Source organism: Scylla paramamosain, chromosome 12 (genome assembly GCF_035594125.1).
Source record: "Scylla paramamosain isolate STU-SP2022 chromosome 12, ASM3559412v1, whole genome shotgun sequence".
Taxonomy (NCBI): Eukaryota; Metazoa; Arthropoda; class Malacostraca; order Decapoda; family Portunidae; genus Scylla; species Scylla paramamosain.
Window position 1 is genome coordinate 7,362,501 of NC_087162.1, and position 20,656 is coordinate 7,383,156.

Sequence of the window (20,656 nt, forward strand, 5' to 3'; positions counted from 1 at the left end):
TCAACAGCCTTGCTCGTTCAACGACCCCTCCTTGCACCCGCTCGGTGGTAACACCCTCTTTCAAGTGGCTCATGGTATTGACCTATATAAGTATTTAGGATTACATTTGCCGTAGTGACAGCAGCAATAGCAGAACTAGCCTCCTAAACACGATATGGGAGTTGTCTTCACTTTCCATGGTAATGTGGGTAGCCTAGTTACAGGATCTTAAGTGCACCCTATTACTTGACCACCAGCCTTGTTGAAAGTTGTATCAAAAGTAGTGTTTATTATTACTTAGCTTATCTATACACTCAGAACTACTTTGATAATCAGATACTGTTATCAGTCTTAAAATTATCATGGATGTGGGTTTATCTATAACCAAGGAAAGGGAGACCCACCCAAAAGTAGGTAACTTAGAAAACTGTTTTCGGTAATAAGCGAAAATTAAGATTTCGATCATTTACCATCAGTGATAATAATAATGATAACAGTAATAACACTGGCGATGACAAAGCCTCTAATTTGTTTTTGGGAGACGGGGAGATTTAATCGAGGAGAAATACCTTGCAAATATGAAATAGTGCCTAGAAAGCCGGTCATGACGAGAGGGGCGAGGGAGAGTAGAAAGTGATAAACCCAGTATTTTGACACAGCACACTGTGCTACACTCGCCCCGACTTGCTTGACCGCCTCACCTGCCCGACAGGTGAGTCAGCCACTTCCCAATGCATGGCTGGAGAAATCACTTAGCACACACACACACACACACACACACACACACACACACACACACACACACTAACTGAAGAATAGGTAAAATGAGTAGTTATACAGGACTCACTCATCCCTCCACTAGCACTCCCATAAATTAGAAGACTTACACAAGCCAAAATCTTAACGTTATTCTGCCTGTAATGACACAAAACAAGTATCTGCCAGCATACATCAATAACATGATACATTAGCCTAATTTTCATGTAAGTTGCTTCTAAACTATTAAACATTCATTTACGGAAAACAAAATAAATTATATTGTTTGAAAATTCTGACATGTATGTAAAAGCTAACATGACTTTCTAACGCAAATTTTTATCTTCAAACTTACCGAACATTATTACGCCAATAAGTCCCACGGCGTAAAGTACGTAGCTGACTCTACATTTCGTGTCCCAGCCCATGGCACAATGTCAACTGTCACTGTGTATTACAGGTGCACGTGTAGCGGCTCCTCTAGACACCAGCAGCAGAGTATGCAGCAAATCGAGGGTAAATTGTAGATATCGTACCGCACTCCCGCGGTGCGTCCAAGCGAGTCCAAGGGCAGGATCATTGCAGCGTCTTTGAACAGAGAGCACTGACTGTTCTGAGTGTTGAATAGTCCCCCTTTGATAAGGCCCACTGCGCTCTTCTTGAGATTATTTTTTTCCACACGTTTTCATCTATGATTAAACTTCTTATAAACATTATGGAAAGAGATTTTTTTTTCTTTTCTCCCATAATGAGACGGCAGATTCTCTCTCTCTCTCTCTCTCTCTCTCTCTCTCTCTCTCTCTCTCTCTCTGAAACTACAGTTAGATGTATCGTTTTTTTTTTTTCCTTCAAAAAGACGAAATGTTCTGTTTACGCTGTTCTCCATATATTATTATATAGACGTCTGTATTGCATCCTGAAATGAGACCAATTTGTTAGGGATACGTATCTATATAAGTGGACGGTTCCATGTAATGACACCTGGGGTTTGAAAATGTGCAGATATATCACACAGTTATTCCAGTTTATTAATACAAGTGGTATATTCAATATCAGTGGTATATTCACCTTTGTGAGTCTGAAGATGAGAACCCAATGCTACTTACGCCTGATATGTTGATTTGTACATTCTATACATACGATCATATCGTATGTAGTAGGATACTAAAATTTACAACAGATGTCAAAGTACAGATATAAATGTATTGAAACGATAAACTTTACTGGAATTATAACTTGAGTCTAGCATTCAGTTGTACGTCTGGAATGCAAGAACCTCTAGTCGTGGAAATGTTCTGTTAATTCAATCACCTGCATCTGCCAGTTGCTTATTGCAGGGTGGTTACGAAACGCGAGTCCAGTCTTGTCCGTGCAGTTCAAGCTTAAAAAAACTTTTCGTCCTCCTTTCTCTCAAGTACCAGCATAATTTGAGGTAAAAAAAAAAATAATAATAATAATAATAAGCTGGATAATTAAGGAGCGCTTGAAATGTTATATGGATCTTGTAAACCAGTGGTTCTCAAACTTTTTCATGAGCGACCCTATTTGGAACATTTCATTCCTTCGCGACCCATGATTGGTTCATATGTGAAGTTGTAGAATAAACCAATAAAAACGAAAGATTATTATTATTATTATTATTATTATTATTATTATTATTATTATTATTATTATTAGTTAGTAAATATAGTAAGTAGTATATGAAGCAAGATATTATATAATTACACACACACACACACACACACACACACACACACACACACACACACAAATGACTGCAAACGGCACAACCTTCCTCGCCTGCGGTCGGTGGAAAATAGACACCGCGCACGAGCCTGCATGGGCCCACTGCCAGTCCAACATACGCGTTTGATACAGGAGTCATTCCTGTCAGAGACACCATTACGTGGGGCCCAGGAGGAGGGAGGTGGGGGGAAGATGAACATACATAACAAAAGTAATTTGTGTTTAAAGAATAATAATTCAATTAAGTAACTGAAATACAATGAAACACTGAAAGCATGGTAATGTTCCTGTGTCCCTGCGACCCACCAAAATTGATCTCGCGACCCAACTTTGGGTCGCGACCCATAGTTTGAGAACCACTGAATGTAAACCCTCCGTGGCAGATAGAGACTGGCAAACTGTGCGCATGTAAAAATCCAGTAGTGCAAACACTGCAAAGTTGTGGAGCCAGCGGTAATTTGTGAAATATCAATTAATGTGCGTCGAAACCAGAGTTGCGTACATGCAGGAAAGCCAACTGCGGCTGATGCCTTACAGTGGAGGCGACGTGCACATAAAAAAAAAGTCATTCGCTCTTCCAACAGAGTCGTCGACGAGCACAGCATCTTGAGGTTCCAGATATCGGCAAAAATCTCCTCTGTCCGAACAATCTTGCATAAGCTGATGTCACTCGTGTTGATTACTTGGTTATTTGGGTTTTGATAAGCAGTGGAGCAAATGACACTAAGTATTTTTGGTGTCAGCTAGCTGGACATAAATAATTTATATTTTCATCGGTATATTTTCATCAGGAGGAGGAGGCAGTAGGCACCTGCCGAAACGATAATTACTCCCAGTGAGGTCTAAAGCACTGTTCAGGGGGTGCTGTGAACTTATCAATAAACCCAGCTGTGACCTCACTGAACGTTTCCCTTTGTGTCTCACAACACAAGGGGGCAGTCACAGCCTGCCCTCTAAAGACAACTCTCTTCCTCCACACAAAACTACAAGCACCTAATAACACACACACCCTTCACTCAAAAATTTTAAAATCATGGCGACTCCTACACCAGCCTCGGAGTCCCCATCTGGGGAGGGGACCATAAATGTCCCCAGGTCGGACTGCCTTTCCGTCGACGACCCTAAGTTTTTCTTGACACCCCCCTCAACTTTTTCTTCATTAACTTCTGCAACATTCGCGGTCTAAGATCTAATTTTCAATCTGTAGAACACCACCTCTCCTCTTCTAAACCTCATCTTCTTTTCCTCACTGAAACTCAGGTGTCTGAGGCAACTGACAGTAGCCCCTTTTCTGTTCCCTCCTACTTTCTCTATCCTCATTTTCGATCCAAAGCTGGATGCTGCGTTTATGTGCGCAATGACTTAACCTGCTCTCGTGCCCACGCTCTTGAATCTTCCGAGTTTTCCACCATCTGGCTACGACTACAGAGTCATTCTCATACTAAACTTATCTGTGCTGTATACCTCTCTCCCAACTCCTCTGACTATAAGAAATTCTTTGACTACTTAACTTCCAAAGTGGAGCACATTCTGACCCTCTTCCCTTTTGCAGAGATCTCCATTCTTGGAGACTTCAATGTTCACCACCAGCTTTGGCTTTCCTCTCCCTTCACTGACCATCCTGGTGAACTAGCCTACAACTTTGCTATCCTCCATGACCTAGAGCAATTGGTGCAACACCCTACTCGTATTCCTGACCGTCTTGGAGATAGGCCCAACATTCTTGACCTTTTCCTGACCTCTAATCCTTCTGCTTATGCTGTCACCCTTTCTTCTCCGTTGGGCTCCTCCGATCACAATCTCATATCTTTATCTTGTCCTATCACTCCAATCCCTCCTCAGGATTCCCCTAAGCGAAGGTGCCTCTGGCGTTATGCCTCTGCTAGTTGGGGGGACCTGAGGAGGTATTTTGCTGATTTTCCTTGGAATGACTACTGCTTCCGTGTCAGAGACCCGTCTTTGTGTGCTGAGCGCATAACAGAGGTGATAGTGTCTGGCATGGAGGCGTACATTCCTCACTCTTTTTCTCGTCCTAAACCTTCTAAACCTTGGTTTAACACAGCTTGTTCTCGTGCTATACATGATAGAGAGGTGGCCCACAAAAGGTACTTAAGCCTTTCATCACCAGAATCTCATGCACTTTATATTTCTGCCCGGAACCAAGCCAAGTCTGTTCTCCAACTAGCCAAAAACTCCTTCATTAACAGAAAATGTCAAAACCTTTCAAGATCTAACTCCCCTCGTGATTTCTGGCATCTAGCCAAAAATATCTCCAATAACTTTGCTTCTTCTTCTTTCCCTCCTCTACTTCAACCAGATGGCACCACTGCTATCACATCTATTTCTAAAGCTGAACTCTTTGCTCAAACCTTTGCTAAAAACTCTACCTTGGATGATTCTGGGCTTGTTGCTCCCTCTCCTCCACCCTCTGACTACTTCATGCCACGTATTAAAATTCTTCGCAATGATGTTTTCCATGCCCTCGCTGGCCTAAACCCTCGGAAGGCTTATAGACCTGATGGGGTCCCTCCTATTGTTCTCCAAAACTGTGCCTCTGTGCTTGCACCTTGCCTAGTCAAACTCTTTCAGCTCTGTCTGTCAACATCTACCTTTCCTTCTTGCTGGAAGTTTGCCTACATTCAACCTGTTCCTAAAAAGGGTGACCGCTCTAATCCCTCAAACTACCGTCCTATTGCTTTAATTTCCTGCTTATCTAAAGTTTTTGAATCTATCCTCAACAGGAAGATTTTTAAACATCTATCACTTCACAACCTTCTATCTGATCGCCAGTATGGGTTCCGTCAAGGCCGCTCTACTGGTGATCTTTTGGCTTTCCTTACTGAGTCTTGGTCATCCTCTTTTAGAGACTTTGGTGAAACTTTTGCTGTTGCCTTGGACATATCAAAAGCCTTTGATAGAGTCTGGCACAAAGCTTTGATTTCCAAACTACCCTCCTACGGTTTCTATCCTTCTCTCTGTAACTTCATCTCAAGTTTCCTTTCTGAACGTTCTATTGCTGCTGTGGTAGACGGTCACTGTTCTTCTCCTAAATCTATTAACAGTGGTGTTCCTCAGGGTTCTGTCCTGTCACCCACTCTCTTCTTATTATTCATTAATGATCTTCTAAACCAAACTTCTTGTCCTATCCACTCCTATGCTGATGATACCACCCTGCACTTTTCCACATCTTTTCATAGACGTCCAACCCTTCAGGAGGTAAACATATCACGCAGGGAAGCCACAGAACGCCTGACTTCTGATCTTTCTAAAATTTCTGATTGGGGCAGAGCAAACTTGGTATTGTTCAATGCCTCAAAAACTCAATTCCTCCATCTATCAACTCGACACAACCTTCCAGACAACTATCCCCTCTTCTTCAATGACACTCAACTGTCCCCCTCTTCTACATTGAACATCCTCGGTCTGTCCTTTACTTATAATCTGAACTGGAAACTTCACATCTCATCTCTAGCTAAAACAGCTTCTATGAAGTTAGGTGTTCTGAGACGTCTCCGCCAGTTTTTCTCACCCCCCCAGCTGCTAACTCTGTACAAGGGCCTTATCCGTCCATGTATGGAGTATGCTTCACATGTCTGGGGGGGTTCCACTCATACTGCTCTTCTAGACAGGGTGGAATCAAAAGCTTTTCGTCTCATCAACTCCTCTCCTCTAACTGACTGTCTTCAGCCCCTCTCTCACCGCCGCAATGTTGCATATCTAGCTGTCTTCTACCGCTATTTTCATGCCAACTGCTCTTCTGATCTTGCTAACTGCATGCCTCCCCTCCTTCCGCGGCCTCGCTGCACAAGACTTTCTTCTTTCTCTCACCCCTATTCTGTCCACCTCTCTAACGCAAGAGTTAACCAGTATTCTCAATCATTCATCCCTTTCTCTGGTAAACTCTGGAACTCCCTGCCTGCTTCTGTATTTCCACCTTCCTATGACTTGAATTCCTTCAAGAGGGAGGTTTCAAGACACTTATCCACCAATTTTTGACCACTGCTTTGACCCTTTTATGGGACTGGCATTTCAGTGGGCATTTTTTTTATTAGATTTTTGTTGCCTTTGGCCAGTATCCTTCCTACATAAAAAAAAAAAAAAACAGTCGCGCCCTTTGTGAGCGGTTGGTCGCGAGACACCATTGGTCCTTCTTCATTGGTAGTTAGATCAGAACTACATATTTCACCGCTTAGCGTTCACAACTGGTACTACCCCTCATGCTCTGCTTCCTCCTGAAGACGTAAGGCAACACTTCACTTCCTTTCCTGCTTGCTTATCACTTGGTTTTAATTCAAGTACTAGCTGACATGTACAACATACTTGCTGAAAAGAGCCTGATTTTTACCTTTAGGTGATATCTAAGGATTACTGTAAATTACTGTCAGTTACTCCATCTTCCGTTCCCACGCGCTGCTCCATCTCCACTCCATTTCCTACCCTAAGGCTCACCTGTTCCCCATACTAAGTGTTCATTGTTTGACAAGATCGGTAATTACACTCCGCCTCTCCTACTTGCGTCGGATACAACCTCGTGGTTCAACACAACTCCACGTGAATTGAGCTTAGTCAAGGGTGGATGCGGTCGAGGGGAAAACAGCAAGAACTAGACACTTGTCCTTATTTTGCACTCCGCACACTACTTTCTGGTGAACATGCACCTTGATAATAAAGCAGCAACTGAATGATCTTCCCCATGTGATGCGAGGAAGTCCCAACTTTCAAGTCGTTTGTCTAGTGGTGCAAGATGCTTCATGCGCCGCCACCTGTGGAGTATCTGTCTCGCCCTGGTCAGCGCCCTCCCATGCACTAGAATAAGTGTACGTATGCAGAACCTTGTGGCTTGTCAGGCTGGAACAAAGAGGCTATAGAAACTGGACAGGGAGTCTGGGATCCGAAACTTCACGGATGGTTCGTGTGGCAGAATCCAATGACGCATTCTGTTCCTGACCTTGTGTATTGGATCAAGATTCACTTGACTTAAGTAACAGTAGAATTGGTTTCAAGGAGGTAACTCTGAAACACCATAGATGATGGTACACGGTGCAATGGTTTACCACAGTAGTTCTCAGAACCGGGGTTAGGGGGGTGTTAGACACTCTTCCGGGGAGAGGGGCGAGCACAGGACGAGGAAAAAAAATAATAACAATAATAATAGTGTGGGCCAGTACAATAATAGCCTAGCCAAAGGCTATCTATCTATCTATCGATCGATCTATCTATCTACCTATCTGATTATATCTATCTATGGTGGCATAGTTAGGGGGTTGAGTGGATGGCGCAGGGAGGAGGGGTGCCCCAGCTACTACCACTTACCGCCGGAACTGGAAGCGAATCTCATCGTTCAATGTGGTTAATGTACGTTAGCCACATAAACGACCAAAGGTGCGCGGAGTCGACCGGTTGTCCGGTCGGCCAGCAACAACCGTTTCAGATCACGCTGCCGCAAGACTCAATATCTATGGCGTTTGCAAACGATGTGCTTTGATCTTCACTATCATTGGTAGGGTGACCAGAACGGCTACTTTACCAGCTAACGAGTTGTAGAGGAATTCACTGGACTCAGTAGGTATCATCCTTGCTTCGCAGTAAAATCATTTTAATGATTAAAAAAAAAAAAATGACGCATGTAATACATTACTTGGAAAAAAAGTATATATATATATATATATATATATATATATATATATATATATATATATATATATATATATATATATATATATATATATATATATATATATATATATATATATATAGGATCACCTGAAGATCCGCCATCCCAGCCGCACTCGGGGTGGCAGATCTTCAGGTGAGACAATCTAGGGTGGCGGATCTTCAGGTGATCCCATACTTTTAATGAAGTAAACTTTTTTCTGCATTTTTTATATCCACTCAGTTTTTTAATGCGTTCATGTTGTTAGGTTAGGTTAGGTTAGGTTAGGTTAGGCTAACCTAACCTAACCTAACCAAGTGAGAGAGTCTGGGGTGGCGGATCTTCAGGTGATCATATATATATATATATATATATATATATATATATATATATATATATATATATATATATATATATATATATATATATATATATATATATATATATATATATATATATATATATATATATATATATATATATATATGGTATGAATTTCCATAGATAACACACACACACACACACACACACACACACACACACACGATACCCACCTTGCGACGTAAAAGTAATCATATCTCTTGTCTGGAGAGAGAGAGAGAGAGAGAGAGAGAGAGAGAGAGAGAGAGAGAGAACACACACACACACACACACACACACACACACACACACATCCATCTGGGGTGCAGCATCACTCAGCCCACAACCCCCCACGCCACCTTCCAACATCTCCCCGTACTCCTCCATCTGTCCAGCCTAGGGTGCAGCACATAACGATGCACTATCGAGCTTGTAGTATTGTTATTTATTTATTTATTTATTTATTTTATGAAATTTTTGTTTACAAGAGCTAGAGTACAGTGGACTGCGGCTTCCTTGCCTTTGCCCATGGTGGTAAGGATCAGGAAGCCTACTACAGGTAAGAAGACCAGTTAAGAGCAACACCTGCTCATTGGGAGTCTTTGTTCTTGTCCTGTATAATTGTATTTTAATGGGCATTTTTTTTTTTTTAACTGTCTGGTCTCCCCTCTCCACTTTATTATGTTTAATTTTGACCAATGATGAAGTGTTGAACAGATAATTTAATTATTTTACGGTAAATATATGACGAATTACAAGATTTTACTTCATAGGGTTTATAACAGTTATAACATAGGGTCCTATAACAGTTGCTTTATTTAACATGATATATAATGAATGAAGGAAGTAGCTCAGTGAAGTTTAAGTTATGTGGCACAAAATACTCTTGAAGGTAAAAACCAAGTACTGCAGGCAGTTTTTATTAAAGCTGAATGGTCTTTTATTGGGGAAAAGGCGCTCACATTATTGGCTTCATCCTTTGCGAGCATGAAAACATGCAGAAAGAGATGAGAAAGAAGTCTCTCGGGTCGTGTACCTATCATGAAAAGTTTGTTTAGGCACATATCGATATTCTATGTTTCAGAATGTAAATAAATAAATAAATAAATAAATAAATAAATGTTTTGCGAAATTATTTGACGCCCAGTTTGCGAGTATTTCGATAAAATATGATGATTACTTCGTAAATATGACCCATATTATGCTAAATATGCTACTATATTATATACATATATATTGTATTTTTCTCTTTCTTTATTGAGGATCGTGGTCATAGCCCAAAAATAATTTATCATCCCTGATCATAAATTATGAAAACAAAGTTGATATATTGTACACACTATGGTGCACATACATTAAGTAAATACATTTTTTACAGGTATAGAAACAATTTTGTAAAAAAAAAAAAAAATAAATAAATAAATAATAATGATAAATAAATAAATAAATAAAAGGGCTATACAAGCCGCATAATAACCGAAGATACATGAACAAAATCATCCATTTATATTTATTCTAGGCACCTTGTTGGCTAGGATTAGCAAGTTTTATTTTATTTATTTATTTATTTTTTATTTATTTATTTATTTTTTATTTATTTATTTATTTATTTATCTACTACTACTACTACTACTACTACTACTACTACTACTATTATTATTATTATTATTATTATTATTATTATTATTATTATTATTATTATTATTATTATTATTATTTTATTTATTTATTTTTTATTTTTTATACGGGTCTCTGTGCAGGGTTGGCAGGCAGAGTAGGGCATCGAGTAAACCTTCTAATTTAGTGTAGATACTAGTTTTTAGTTTAATTTCGTATGTTTTGGTTTGAGGAACACATCTCAATGCTGTTTTTATTTATTTATTAATCTGTTTATTTATTTATTTTATTTTTTTAATTTTCTTCAGTTTTAAGTAGGATTTGATTTTAATTGGAATAATTTACAGCTAGTACAAAAGCCTTATTTTTGTACCACAGTACCATCTGGAATGAATAAAGCATTTTTCCATATTCTATATATACTTTTTCCTTCTGCACACCTTGTGTGTGTGAATCGTTACAAATTCACAGGTAGTAGGGTTAAGAGAGCTGTCACAAATTTTAAGAAAATCATTCCATCTTAGCCCAAGTAAGTATAAATGATACATGCTGGTAACCATGAAAAATAAACTAGATGAACAGTGGTGTGTGAGATGCATGGCTCCTATAGTAGTGTCAATGATGTTTATTTTTCCTCAGTCTGTTTTTGCTGAATTGTGCCTCATATCATACTTCGCTAGTGATTTCAGGAGACTGTTTATATTAAGAATAATTGCGTGCTTGATTGCAAAAGATGGGCTGTACCTTTGCTAGGCTTTTTTTTTTCCAAATATGACACCACAACGTTCGTTTTACGATCTTTTCTGGTAAATTTTTATTTTTGTGGAAAAAAAATATGAATTTCACGTAATATGTTATTATGGTTTCCGTGAAAGAGTCGAAAACGTATGGATTAATTTTCTGTCTAAAAAAAAAAGTTTTTCGTCAATATACTGTTGTTGCTATTATTATTGCTGGTGTTGCTGTTGGTTTTACTATTGTTGCATTTTCATTCTTTTTATTTTAATTACTAGTTTAACAATCACGACCTACTAAGTAGAAAGTAGCATATGACGACGATCCTTTCTCCTGAAGCAGACTCAGGAACCAAGTAGAATAAAAACCTACTTATCCAACCTACCGATTTGAGTTTGTTCGGAAGACATGGAATCCGAAGCCATGTCTCTGATGTAAACAAACCTATCAAATTGTTTATAGCTTGACATTTCTAAGCCTTGCCAACTCAGCTGTGTTTTGTTTTGATCACAAGTACTTTGAAAGATCTGGGCGTGTTCGCTGCAGTGAGGATGCCAAGTGGAGTGTTGGGCGACGCCAGCTCGGAGTAGAGGCCCTGCGGCAGCCTCCACCGCCTGCCCCGCCTGGAAAGTGAGTGGATTTGTGGCCTCCTGCTGCTGCGGCCCATCTCTGCCCGTGCAATTGAGTGGTTGCTATAGGTGAACTTATAAAATGTCCGGTTAAGGTAACAAAAGTCAAACATTGCGAGGATTGTGAAGTGTGTCCATAGGAAAGTATGTATTACCGGCTCTGATCAGTTCTATTTGCTGAATTGGGGAAAAAAATGGGAAAAAATGGTTATCTTTCTTTTTCAGTGGTATTGATGGTGTAATGGTAATGATTTCATCCAGTGGTGTATTTGTTGGGAAGTATGTATTGCCGGGTCTGATTTCTTCCACCTGCTTAACTGAAAAAAAAAAAAAATAGTGATCTTTCTTTTCAGTAGACGTGTTGTTGGCATAATAGCAATGATTTCGGTATTTCGTGATAAGTCCGCCCCCCCCCCCATCCTCCCCAACACCCCTTAACCCCTCAAACAAGCTTAGGGGGCCTCTGGGGAATCGGGAGAGGGTTAGAAAATAAGTGAAATATGGGCGTTAAAAAATCTAAGGAAATTTCCCTAACCTAACCTTTCCTAGCCAGAGGGGCTCCCCCCACCCTCGCCGGACCACTCCGCTAGGACGTTAACCTAACCTAGCATAACCTAATCTAACCTAACCTAGCTGGGGAGAGCTGCACCTCCTCTGGATCCCCCACCTCTAGGATGTTAACTTAACTAGCATAACCTAACCTAATGAGGGACCTCAAAAATTATACTGTTATGCTTTAGCAGTGTGAACTGCTGATGTGAGTCACTGATGTGATGTGGAGATTCTCAGAGTGATGGAGGTGGGTACAGTATGGCGGCTTCCTTAATAAACACATGAAACCTGTTCTTTACGTCTGTATAGTACATCTTAAACATTGCTGTTGCTAAATATCCTACATAGTGACTTTTTTCCTGCAGAACACTGGTACTGCTCAGTTCACATCCTTCCACTGGGTACCCATATTAGCAAATGACAGTGAGCCTCTATCAGAACTCCTGACGTGTCCCTAAAACAAGCGAAAAGTAACTGAACCCACTGTGGAAATTTGTAAATTATGGCTTCATGAATGTCCTCATGAGTGGCAGCACATGATTGGAGGAATCAGCTTTATAGATACCATGAAATCCTAATATGCTGCTACTCACAAATTCCAGTTATAAACAAAAGAAAATCATTTCATTGTTTACTCTTCACTGAGCTTGCTGAACCTAGAAAATGTTACATTTTGCCACGCAAGTGCAATTGCAGCCATACTAGACACGTGCTTCCTAATTTTTTTTATGTTTATGGCAAGGTCACCAAGTCTTCTACATGCCGTGTGAGTTATATGCATGTATGTAACACAGACATGATATCCATACTAACCATGATTTCATCGTAGGCACCTCCTCGAATATTGTGAGAGAGAATGTTTTGTAATACAAATCTATAATTAATAGGAAAATCATTTTTTCTAATTTAATTCTGTATTTCATTGTGTGGATTTCAGCTTAGCTTCCTGCGGTATATATACAGGTTGTCCCATGAGTTAACCCGTACAGAGTTTAGTATGTATATGTACATACCTTTTAGGGAAGCGCTTAGTATGTATATATACAATTTCATTTTTGAGCCATATTACAGACTTCAGTTTTGTTTGTGTATATATAAGACTTGTCACTAACAGTAATGAAGAATATTTTGACAAGTCAGGAGTAAATGTTTTCATATACATAGCTATCTTTTGGGCTTGGAGTTATTATAGACTGAATACTTCTGTAGGAACTGAGACATATTTAGGGATTATTTAGTTTTTTGGATGCCTATGTCAACATGCATATAATATCAAAGCAACAATATTAAATTGAAAGCTGTGGTATTGGAGAGGGATAAAGATTTTAGTTATAAATGTTGCAGAGTTGGCTACAAAGGGCAGCCTGGTTTGTTTCCCCAAAAATCATCACATAAAAAAGTAAGTTACTTTCTCCTAAGAAATTACTTCTCAAGTATATAATCAGTAAGGCAAAATAAATAGGAAATGAGACTTTAGAGCAAAAAGAAAGGAAAACTGAAAGTTGTAAAATTCATAGTATGTTCTATTCTTTGAGAACTGTGGATGTAGTAGCCATGACCTTGAGACATTGGGTGTTGCCAGATGCACATCCAAACATTTTCTTGAATGTACAATTCTTGATTATTTATAGGTATTTGTAATGAAAAGAAGTGCTTATTTATTACACACTATAGGGTTGTGGAAAGTGTATGTGAAGGTGAGAATAAAAGCTTTAAAAAATATAAAAATAAAATTCCTCATCCCTAATCTGATATTGTGAGCTCTTAAGAAGGGAAAAAATCTAAGAATCAAAATCGTATAGTCGTATAGCCACACTTTCAATTATGGCATGGGAGTAATATATATATATATATATATATATATATATATATATATATATATATATATATATATGTTAAACAATTTGTAATTTTTTTTCTTTTTACGGGGTAAATGAGAAATATATGTAAAAAAAGCAACTGGACAAGACCCCTATCTCTGAGAAAGCATGACACTGTTCAAGTTGAGGTGCATACTTCAGGATTTGATAGTTCAAATAATTCTAAGTCAAAAATACTCTGTAAACAGATGCTGTGTTTTGCTACATTTTGGGAGAAATTAATATGTAAGTTGTTTGTTGCATGAGTGTAAACAGATGCTGTGTTTTGCTACATTTTGGGGGAAATTAACATGTAAGTTGTTTGTTGCGTGAGCCGCTCACTTGGGTGGACCTCCACTTCCTTCCCTCCTCAGCTCGTTATGTATTTGAGTGGTGCTGCATGGCACTAGGTGATAATTTTTTGTCTACAATCTATGCAATTAAGGCCTTACAGGAAACAATTAGCAATTAACAGTTTGAATTTTTGCATGTGTCAATGAAGAAAATGTAACATAGCAATACATTTGTTTTTAAGTGGGTATCAGTCACCTTGGATGTCTTCCTTGGCTTCCCAGACATTGGTTTTCTTAGGGGTATGGTATCTGGAGGGAAAGTGCAAGCGCTTGCAACCAGATGGTGAATAGAGCTTTCGTGTCACCCTGTACATCTTGAAATTTCTTTTGCTAGCTCATTTTCAGTCTTCCATACCTAAATTTTGTCTTTTTCTTCATTGCTGAGATTGGCTAGAGCCATGCAGATGCCTTAGGAGAAAAATGGAAAGGCTGGGGAATAGGGTGTTGTGGAATGAAAATAAGTGTCAAATACTTTCTTTCCATGGTGGCTCATTGAGCACTTAGGTGGGAATGGTCAGTCCTCAGACACCCTCACCTTACCTGCACTCATGGCAGCAATACCAGATGTACGAAAAAGACGTGACTTAGCTCCAGTGTACTACAACCTAGCACACCATAATTCAGAGATCTCGGGCAGTAGTGTGGAATACTTTCCATGGATACTGTAAGATGATGGTCACAAAAAGAACCTTCAGAAATGCTTTGTTTTGTCCTTATCCTGCTTCTTCCCTAACACCTGGGGATCTTTGAGGAGAATGACTCAGCAGGCACTCAGGGGTTCCTGGTTGGATGATATAATTTAGGTTCAGGTCAGACAATGAAGATTGAGGCATGGCAATTAGTTTATTTTGTAAAGTAATTGGTGCAAACATGGAGGTGCAAGAGCCAGAGGATCAGAATGAGACATTTCTGACATTCTGATTATTCTTAATATGACCATCCTTCTTAACACATCAAATACACAAGAAAAGTGTACTTTTGACCACAGTTTGAAAGCACATAATTGCCATAACAGTATCCTAGCTGCCACATAACAATCTAACAGTCTTCTTACTGCTACACAAGTAATCCAACTGCCACATAGCAATCATATGTATACTTCCTTCTTATACTGAGGGACCTTTCAAAATTGAATTAATCAAATGCTATAATTTCCCAACTCTGACCAGAATATCTCCAGGACACCTCCAATCTTGCATTAGGCTTGATGAGTCATGTCAGTGAGGAAATAAACAATGAAAAACAGGGCAAACCATAATACTGAAGTTACTTATTACAGTTTTGGTATCATTTGTGGCATTGTTAATCCAGTCTTTAATTAATGTCTTTACTTTTAAATACTTTGTAATCTTGCTTCTTCTTTGATGGATATTCTTATGAAGAGTTGTTTAAATATTGGTGCTGGTGTGCCTTAATAATCTTGGGAACTGTGCATGAATTTTATTATAGAAAATAAGGAACATTCTTGAAGGTTTTAAAGTTAGCATCAGAAGCAGGGAAACATGATAAATCCTCTGCTCTTCAAATTCACCTATTTGTACATTTTAAAGAAGAGTTAAGCTTGTTATGTTCCATTTTCAAAACAAAATTATAAGTTCTTTGAATTTATGTATATTGTTCTGCATAGCTCACTTCTTTGCCAATGCACTCCACTAGTCTGTTGCTCTATTCAGAAAACTGTACATCTACACACCTTTATCTCCATTTGCTTTGTTGACCTTGTGTGTGTGTGTGTGTGTGTGTGTGTGTGTGTGTGTGTGTGTGTGTGTGTGTGTATGGGAATATGGTTGTTTGTTTTTAATAGCTTGGCTTCATGTAATGTTGTGTATGCATTTACAGAGAAGAAGAGAACCACAATCTTAAGTTGTAAATTAAAATCAAGCAGATTGAGGTTCATACATCATCACTGATCATCAACCATGACTACCTCAGCCAGTGACGGAAAAGCTGCCAAGATGCTAGATGCACTACAGAGTGACCTCAAAGCTCTATGTATGGAAACCAAGAAGAGGTACCCACATATTAAAGATGTAAGTAATATATATAATTATGTATATATATATATGTGTGATATTTAGTTACTGAGCTACTATATAATTTTCATTAACTTAACTCTGTCAGCTCTGCCAACTACTTTCAGATCTCTAACCTTTCACCTTACCATTCTGCTTTTCATAATATTATAGATTTCAAAATAATATAGGCTCATCAGACTAATTATGTATATATGTTAGCATGAGTAAAGAATCTAAGATTTTGTCATTTAGTTAAAGAAACTACACCACATAATTTTGGTTCTTCTTTTCTATGATAGTCATGTGAAGAAGCAATCATCAAGGTCCGGGGAGCATCCATGAATCCCCAGTCATCTCTCTCCCAGATCACCTCCCAAGTTCTCTATCCTCTTGTACAGGCAGCAGAGACAAAGGACCCCAAGATTGTTAAGGTGTGTACGAGTATAATGTAGCCTTAGTTGGCTACAGACTATATGTATGAAGTGTTTGTAGTTTGTAGTGTCAATTGCAACTTGTCATTAGTGTTACTGAGACATGGAGGAAAATGGAGAGGAGATGCAGGGAGAGTTAAACAAGGGCTTAGGAATGTTTATAATTGTAGCAGTTGTGTGCCTATTCCTACTTTACTTATATCAATTATTATAATGAGAATTATGAATTGTGCATGTATGACTTTTCATATATGATGCTGATATGAAAACATTTTGATGATTTTACTCATTTTGCAGTTGTCTCTGACCTTGATGCAGCGACTGATAGTGGCAGATGTAGTAGATGCCAACAGTGGAGAGCATGTGGTGGAAACACTATGGATGCTAATGGAAGCTGGGATTGAGGAGCTGAAGGTTTTGCAGACTGTGACTCTACTTCTCACTACCAGTGCTGTCATTCAAGGAGCAACTCTTGCCAAGGTATGGCCTTTGTAGTTTAGCATCATCAGTTTAAACTTTGTAGAGTGTACTTCTTTTAGAATTAAGTGATAAATTCAACAAACTCATTTAAAATATGATCCTGTGTGTATTTAGTTTCACTGTATATTTGGTAAGATTCTGATGACCAAAGAAGATATTAATTTGCTTTATTCCAAAGTAGTTAATTATTGAAAAACACTTTTAAGATCTGATGAATTATATTCACTTTTATTTTTCTCAGGCTCTTGTTCTTTGCTTCCGTCTCCATTTCACAAAAGATGCAACAGTTGTTAATACTGCAAGTGCAACTGTGCGCCAGCTTGTTAGTGTTGTGTTTGAGCGTGTTGTAGCTGAAGATGCAAAGTACTACAAAGAAGAAAGGTAAGAATGACATTATATTATGCAGCATTTTGGTACGGTTTTACTGAACATCAATTTGCTATACCTGATTAACATCATGAATATTTTAAATCTGGTTACTTTTTCTATGATATCAAGGGAAAGTGATACCATCAGAGCTTACAGTATAGTATCAGTAAAAAGTGTGGGGACTGTGTGGGGACTGGATTCAAATTTGGTATCAGAATTCTCATATATGCCTGCTGAGTGTCAGCTCAGAATTTTCTCTTTATTTTCCTTTCATTATTCATTGTGATACTACTCACCCACACCATGTAGTAAGACCAGAGAACCTTACCATCTTCTTTACAGGACCAAGCCATGGTTTAGGTAGATAAATTGTGCTTTTGTGGTCTCACGCTGCATTCAACCAATGTATCACTGTAGCCTTTTTAATCCCCACTCATATAAGAAATTTTCTTCATTGTTACCTTGTCTTCTCAGAGCATTAGTATAAGGTCTTATTTCTGTCTACAAGTAATGTTTGTGCTCTAATGTACCACTTACCTATTTTAAGGGCAGTGCTGCCTTGCTACACATTTCCAGGTACCATATTCCCTGTATGTTGTAAAAGGTTACCGGAATGGATAGAGAGTGGGAAATGGGCATTGTCTTCCTTTGTATTTTTATTCCTACATTGAAACCAGGCATAATGTCTTTTTCTTGACACTCCCTCCTTTGTTGGAAATCTCAGTCTGGTGTATAATCAGATAACAAAACAAAACAAGTATTTCTGTGATATGATGAAGCATCACCGAGGGAGTAGTGAGGCAGCAAAGGACATATGTTTATGTTGGCCTTAGTGTATCAGTTAAGCATGTGATCATAAGTTTTGTGACAAGTATTAAATGTGATACTCTGATAAAGGTTTGCCAAGTCCATTTCGTTCTTTATATTTGTGTAAGAGGTTGCAACTTGTATGATCAAGACAGCAATTTCAAGGACCTTTCATGATTTGTCTACCAATAGGTAATATGCAGATTGATTCTCAGCAACATAAATTCAAATATTTCAGTGAGCAAAGAACTTTTTTTTTCAGTAGTGGTATCAGCACCACTGAGGAGGAGGTTGAGGAACATATCAACCTGGAGGAACTGAAGGTGCTAAGTGCCAATTCGCCCAAGACTCTACGTCCAGCTGCTGCTGATGCATATCTCATGTTCCAGGTGAGAAAACTTTTATGTTATTCGTATTTCATCAATTCATCTTCTGTGGCTCAGTGGTGTAGTGGCTGGGGCACTTGGCTTACATCAGAGAAGTCTTGGGTTAGAATCTTTGGTTGTACGGAGATAAAATGGATTTGTTTTCTCTCACAGTGTAGAAAACAAGAAGCTAGCTGATTCTTGCTCTGTATTAAAAGAGACTTTTGAACAATTTTATAAGGGACAAGGTCTTAAGATGTTTTGATGCTCTTCTTAAAAAAAAACAATCTAGGTGCATGTAAAAAAAGGAGGGTGAAACATTGTTTCACTTCTTTACTACTTTTCCATTTATAAGTAAATTGAATATCTTAAAGTTACAATGTATTTACAATAATAATATGTTAATGATTATATTGCAGGATTTGGTGCAGTTAGTAAATGCAGACCAGCCCCTGTGGCTCCTTGGTCTCACTGAGATGACAAGAACTTTTGGTTTAGAACTTTTGGAATCCGTCCTCACAACTTTCCCAACTGTGTTTTACAATGTAAGTATTCTAGAAGTACCTGTTTGTTTATTCTGAGTCATTTCTCTTTGTGGAGTTGTATATCTGCATCATAGTAGGGAAAAAAAAATAGGATTAGAGGCACAGAGATGGTGATGCGTGCTTACGAAGTTGGATATGTGTAAATGTTATAAAGCAGCGTATTTCAAGTTGGCAAAATCCCAGTTTTGTTTTGAACGAGTCACCACTTGTAAATAGTTAAATTGATATGTTTAAACACAATAATAGTAGATATAACCCATCCATGCATTGTAAAAGGCCTTCAATTGTGATGTGATGATAATATGTTCCTAAAAATCAAATTTTTAGGAACTTTGCTATAAAGGAAGTTTGTGACGAAGGCATTCCTTAAAGTCTTCATGTGAACTGTCTATGCCTTTGTAGTGTATCTAAACATATTAGATATATCTGCTATTAAATGGTAGGAATTATTTGCTGTTGTCCTTGGAATTACATGTAATCTCTATGTAAAGATAATTTTTCTTACTTTCAGCATACTGAATTCAACTTCCTGTTGAAGGATAGAGTATGTGCTTTGGTGATAAAGCTGTTCTCCCCCAACATAAAGTATCGCACATCAGTGCCAGCCAGCATGCAGCAAGCAACACCCCTTGACAAACCTTACTTCCCGATAGCAATGAGGCTTCTTCGGGTGGTGTCTGTATTAATTCAGAAATATTACCCTCTTCTGGTGAGTGTTTGCCAATTTTGTTATCTAGTTGTTTTCTTGTTCTTATTTTCTTTAGGGTGTTGTAGGGTGGTCTACAAAACTATCCCTTTCTATCAGGGGCTGATGGGGCTAGTGAGTTATGTGTAGTGCTTTGTCTGAGCCATCCAGTGTGGGATTGCTGGTCTAATATATAGGTAGATAGATTTTTTTGTGGAATATGTTACTAGTATGAAGTTACCCTGCATGTGGGCATGACTTGAGCTTATAATGTATGAGAAGGATGGGACACTGAAAATTGTATTTAATCCCTGATGTCATGATGTCATGTCAGTATATGATGACACCAACATGGGAGTCATATTTATATTTTGGTAGATTTTTAGCAGAGTGATCCAGGAATACACCCTAGCTACCAGGAGATGCCATATGTTGACTTAGAAGCTTCATGACTCCACATGGGGGAGGAGGCAGTAGGCACCTGCTGAAATGATAACTCCCAGTGAGGTCTAAAGCACTTGATCAGGAGGTGCTGTGAATTATTATGGCAACTCCTACATCAGCCTCGGAGTCCTCATCTGGGGAGGGGACCACAAATGTCCCCAGGTTGGACTGCTCTTCTGGTATTGATCCTAAGTGTCTTGACACCTCCTATCAACTTTTTCTTCATTAACTTCTGCAGCATTTGTGGTCTTAGATATAATTTTCAATCTGTAGAAT

At 38.7% G+C, this 20,656-nt stretch overlaps 3 protein-coding genes across 8 annotated transcripts in view; 2 read left to right on the top strand and 1 right to left on the bottom strand.

Moving 5' to 3' along the window:
* Nucleotides 1-1,231, bottom strand: part of LOC135105645 (N-acetylated-alpha-linked acidic dipeptidase 2-like) — a 25,414-nt gene extending 24,183 nt beyond the window's left edge. Inside the window, exon 1 of the mRNA XM_064014007.1 lies at nt 1,091-1,231. Coding sequence (XP_063870077.1) covers nt 1,091-1,163 — 73 coding nt within the window. The 5' untranslated portion in view covers nt 1,164-1,231. The remainder of the gene's footprint in view (nt 1-1,090) is intronic.
* Nucleotides 1-1,335, top strand: part of LOC135105646 (uncharacterized) — a 60,054-nt gene extending 58,719 nt beyond the window's left edge. For both annotated transcript variants that reach the window (XR_010270937.1, XM_064014010.1), the window contains exon 4: nt 1,196-1,335. Coding sequence is in view for 1 of the 2 variants with exons in the window: in XM_064014010.1 (XP_063870080.1) it covers nt 1,196-1,207 (12 nt within the window). In the remaining variant the exon portion in view is untranslated. The remainder of the gene's footprint in view (nt 1-1,195) is intronic.
* Nucleotides 1,336-11,290: 9,955 nt separating this feature from the next.
* Nucleotides 11,291-20,656, top strand: part of LOC135105647 (protein MON2 homolog) — a 62,885-nt gene continuing 53,519 nt past the window's right edge. For 2 of the 5 annotated variants that reach the window (XM_064014011.1, XM_064014013.1), the window contains exons 1-8: nt 11,292-11,476; nt 16,079-16,269; nt 16,554-16,685; nt 16,983-17,165; nt 17,407-17,546; nt 18,604-18,730; nt 19,126-19,251; nt 19,763-19,960. In XM_064014011.1, the coding sequence (XP_063870081.1) occupies nt 16,159-16,269; nt 16,554-16,685; nt 16,983-17,165; nt 17,407-17,546; nt 18,604-18,730; nt 19,126-19,251; nt 19,763-19,960 (1,017 nt within the window). In that variant the 5' untranslated portion in view covers nt 11,292-11,476; nt 16,079-16,158. Of the gene's footprint in view, nt 11,477-13,371; nt 13,427-16,078; nt 16,270-16,553; nt 16,686-16,982; nt 17,166-17,406; nt 17,547-18,603; nt 18,731-19,125; nt 19,252-19,762; nt 19,961-20,656 lie in introns of all 5 variants that reach the window. The other 3 variants (XM_064014012.1, XM_064014014.1, XM_064014016.1) reach the window with 3 other exon arrangements.